Source organism: Mesitornis unicolor, unplaced genomic scaffold (genome assembly GCF_000695765.1).
Source record: "Mesitornis unicolor isolate BGI_N332 unplaced genomic scaffold, ASM69576v1 scaffold6201, whole genome shotgun sequence".
Taxonomy (NCBI): Eukaryota; Metazoa; Chordata; class Aves; order Mesitornithiformes; family Mesitornithidae; genus Mesitornis; species Mesitornis unicolor.
This window is the reverse complement of record NW_010163035.1, coordinates 21,676-25,489: the sequence shown is the minus strand read 5'-3', so window position 1 is coordinate 25,489 and position 3,814 is coordinate 21,676. Positions and strand designations below refer to the sequence as shown.

Below are 3,814 nucleotides of genomic sequence, written 5' to 3'. Positions count from 1 at the left end.
TGCTGAACATGACTGTGCACTCTATTATTACTCATGTAAACATGTAATATAATCCGCCACATAAAGTCTCGCTAAGCTCAGTGCCTCCATAATATGCAGTAGCAGCAAGTTCCATCAGTTAAGAGCACAGAGAACATGATCCCACACTACCCTCATACCCAGCTTTTTGGAGAACTTATTCCGCATGTTTGGCACCACCGTAAAGAGAGTATTAAGTGTTGAGATGAAAACCTCCATCACTGATGGGCTGACAGCCCTTTCCAGGTAGTTCTGTGGAAAGAAGAAAATATCAGGTGTGTGATGTGCAATAAACACTGAAAGCAACAGCTTTTTTCCTGCCTCCTGCCCACCCAGAAATTTAAGATTTCTAAATCCAAACAAATGGAGTAACAGTTCTTCTACCAAAATGCCTGGCAGCAAGTACACAGGCCTACAGAGCACTTTGAAAGCAGCTAACACTCCCCTCTGCCAACGTTACGAGCTGTGCCGCTAACTCCACAAGACATGACATCAAACAAGAAACTTCTTCCTGATTCCAGCTGGCAGCCAGTTAGGCCCCAGTGCACATGGACTGACATTACTGTCCATATTGCCCTGGACAGAACTGCTCTTACAGGTCAGGTGGGAAATTCTCCAGCGTGGCATACAATGAAGGACATATGCTTAAGTGCAGCTGACTTCAGGAACACTTAACACCTGAGCTTCAGCATTTTACTGAATAGCGGCAAACACAGGCACTTAAGCTCTCTGCAGAGTCCAGCCCTAAACTGTTTAGAGCAGAATGACTCAACTCACGCTTGTAGAAGGTCACTGGACAATTTCCTCACAGTTCATTAATTTTTACTCAAGTTCAATGAGCAAGAAACAGCACAGTGACTCCAGCTTTGCCAAACTGGACATGCACTGCACCCTCCCGTCAGAGAGGAGAACAGCAATGCTACTGCAGCTGCCTAGCAAGAGATTTGTTTAAAAAATACAAACCTAAATACCTCCAAGCTCCCAACAATTGCAAGAATCCATATACCTGAACTTGTGGCAAAGCACAAGCAAAATTTACTCAAAATTTAGAACCACAACCAGAGTCCCATTGTTTTGATAATTCTGCTTGAAGTGTCTTAGTGACAGGTCTGTATCGAGCACTAAAGCACCTGTGCCTCTCCACGGCTGTTTTTTAAACCATGTCCCTGGCCTTACTGAGGCATAGTGCTCAGTACTGCCTTTGCTGTGTAGCCTGGGCAGCCTCCTCAATACCTCCTGGAAAGAAGCATGAAATTGAAAATGCAGATGCAAAATACCACTGCTCAATGGGACACAGGCAAGTGGCAGAAGGGGAAACAACAGTTCAGGTACTCCTCATTTTCTGCAACATGCAGAGCTGCCATGCACTAGACAGCATGGCAGGTAGGCTATGGGGATTGCACAGTCTGAAGAAAGACACTGCCACCTACATGGAAGCTTTATGAATTTCTCCACCCTCTGAGACCAGACACTCCCATTGTGCATGAATTATATAATGCCACATTTGGCTCTAGAGAGGTGGCAAATGCCATAGCTGTTCTTGGTTTATGCTACATGCCCTTTTCCACAAAAAAAACCACCTTGTGCAACCCATTCTTGGTGATTAAAAACACCTTTCCAGGTACCCAAGGAATAAGCTCAAAAGAAACCCTACCATGACCATGGGGATGCAGAGACTGTCACAAATCCTCAACAGGAACTCAGAGAAGTTGCTCAGCGTGTCCTTGCTCTCAGAATCTGGGGCAGTGAAAGCATTCTCCTGGGCCATGGGGTCACTCTGGAATTCCACTGCTAACCTACAAACACACAGCAGATACCAGAGGAGAGAGGGATCCTCCTCAGTCTGTAAAGGAAGTGGGGAGATACTACATCTCCATCACAACTTTCACCATTAAGGACAGTACAAACACTTGATGGGTTGGAAACACAGCAATCTGATAATCACACAGAGTCCCCTCTTGAGTGAAGCTACTAAAAGTCAGCAGCGTTGCACAAGAGTACCACAAGTTGGGAAAGAAACACTTAGCTTCTCTGAAGAAAACATCTTGCCCTAGTGTGGCAAGACTAAAGGTTCCCAGCCAGGCCAGAGTGCCTGGAGCATGGTAAAACAAATCTCATGAAAATCAGCCAGGGGACCATTCAGCTGATCTAAAAGTCATGACAGAACCCGAGTGCCCTCTAACACCACCCCAAGACACTGAGGCAGTGCAGACAGGAAGATCTGCTTCTGACTGAATTATTCAGCCAAACTGAGTGCAAGTGATGCAAGGCAAAATAACTAAGTTGGCCAGACTTCCCTGACAGCAGGTCCTGTTTCATACACCACTGTCTGCTGTGCAGCTAAGGGTGAGAGATAGCTCTCATTTAAAAAAAAAAACCAACAGGAAAAGTTGGTGCCTATAAATTCACTTGCAGTAACAGGTCACAGACATGAGCAAATCCAAGGCCAGTATCTGGAGCAGACATACGTGTGTCAATGGTTAATCCCCTCCAGCAAGGAGACCACATACCCCAGGGCACAGGAACACGGTTTCACACATACCTTCCAACAGTTCTTGGCTAATTTTCAAGCAGCTCCTCAAAGGCCAAATAAACTGATAGGTCCCCAGCAATTTTTCTGGGAGACACATACAGGTGTCACAAAATTTTCACTATCCCTCCTTCTGTTGTTTCACTGGCAGGTGCCATGCATTGAACTCACCTGTGATATTTCAGTGCTGGGGATGGATAGAGGAACTCAGCTGCAAGGCCAGAAGGATGGACAGACAGGGACACACATACCACCCACCCACACATACCTGTGACTTGTCCTCACCTGCAAGCATTTCGGAAACTTTCCAGAGTGTGGAGCAAGAATTGCTCCTGTCTCTGAGGAACCCTGCTAAGATTTTTGTTTGCTGGGTGACTCTGGGACGCTGAGAACAGGAGATCACCCTGTTAAAGGAAAGAAATCTTCAAAATCTTGGGTTTGCTGTCAGAAAAAACAGCTTTCTTCTCTGATACCAGCAGCAGCAATGACAACAGATTTCCCTTCACTCCCTCATTTCACATAGCTGCTTTTTTAACTACTGTGTTTCCCCAGGGAGGGGAGACAGAGGGAAAGACAGTTACAGAGCTACTAGTTCTGCACTGCCCTGGCTTGTCTGTATTGCCATGGTTTGGTCTAATCTGAGTTTCAAACAGCTCAGCTAATGGAGCTTCAAACCTTTCAGGGAAAACAAGATTTTTCAAATTTTATTTTATTTTTTTTTCTTCCAATTACTTTTCAGAAAACACTAAAGAGTTCCTCTTCCTGCTCAGCAACGAAATCTTAGAAGTTCTCTACTTTGGCTCAGATTTGTAAGCAACTACTTATGGGTTCGCTGTTGTTCATACACAAGCATCCTACTGAGTTCAGCCAGAAGCCAACTACAGTGTCAGAGCTAACCATCTGCTCAAACTGGGAACCACTTGGAATTCAAAATCTGGATTTAAGCCTTAACTTGTTGTGATGGTCTTCTCTGAATACTACCAGAGGAGAATACACCAACACACGGGTGCCTCGCAGTTCAGAACTCCTTCTCCTTCCCTATCTGATGCTGAGACACCTTCGTACAGATACATTACTTCCCCTTTTATCCCATTAAAGACAGATTGGATGTCCTTCCTACCTGCCTAATTTTCCTTCCTCCTTATTCTGACACCAAGCTCTGTGTGCATGCAAACAGACTGACCAACATCTGCCTATGGGGCATAAAGCAGTTCTGCTTTCTCCAGGCAGACAAGACAGACATCTGGAACCACAGAATTTGGGCCA

General features: G+C 45.3%; 1 protein-coding gene across 1 annotated transcript in view; it reads right to left on the bottom strand.

Annotated features, from left to right (window-relative positions):
* MEI1 (meiosis inhibitor 1) overlaps nucleotides 1-3,814 on the bottom strand; it is a gene marked incomplete at its 3' end in the record, with an annotated part of 41,928 nt that overhangs the window by 19,389 nt on the left and 18,725 nt on the right. The window contains 3 exon segments of the mRNA XM_010193802.1: nucleotides 159-270; nucleotides 1,673-1,814; nucleotides 2,834-2,952. Coding sequence (XP_010192104.1) covers nucleotides 159-270; nucleotides 1,673-1,814; nucleotides 2,834-2,952 — 373 coding nt within the window.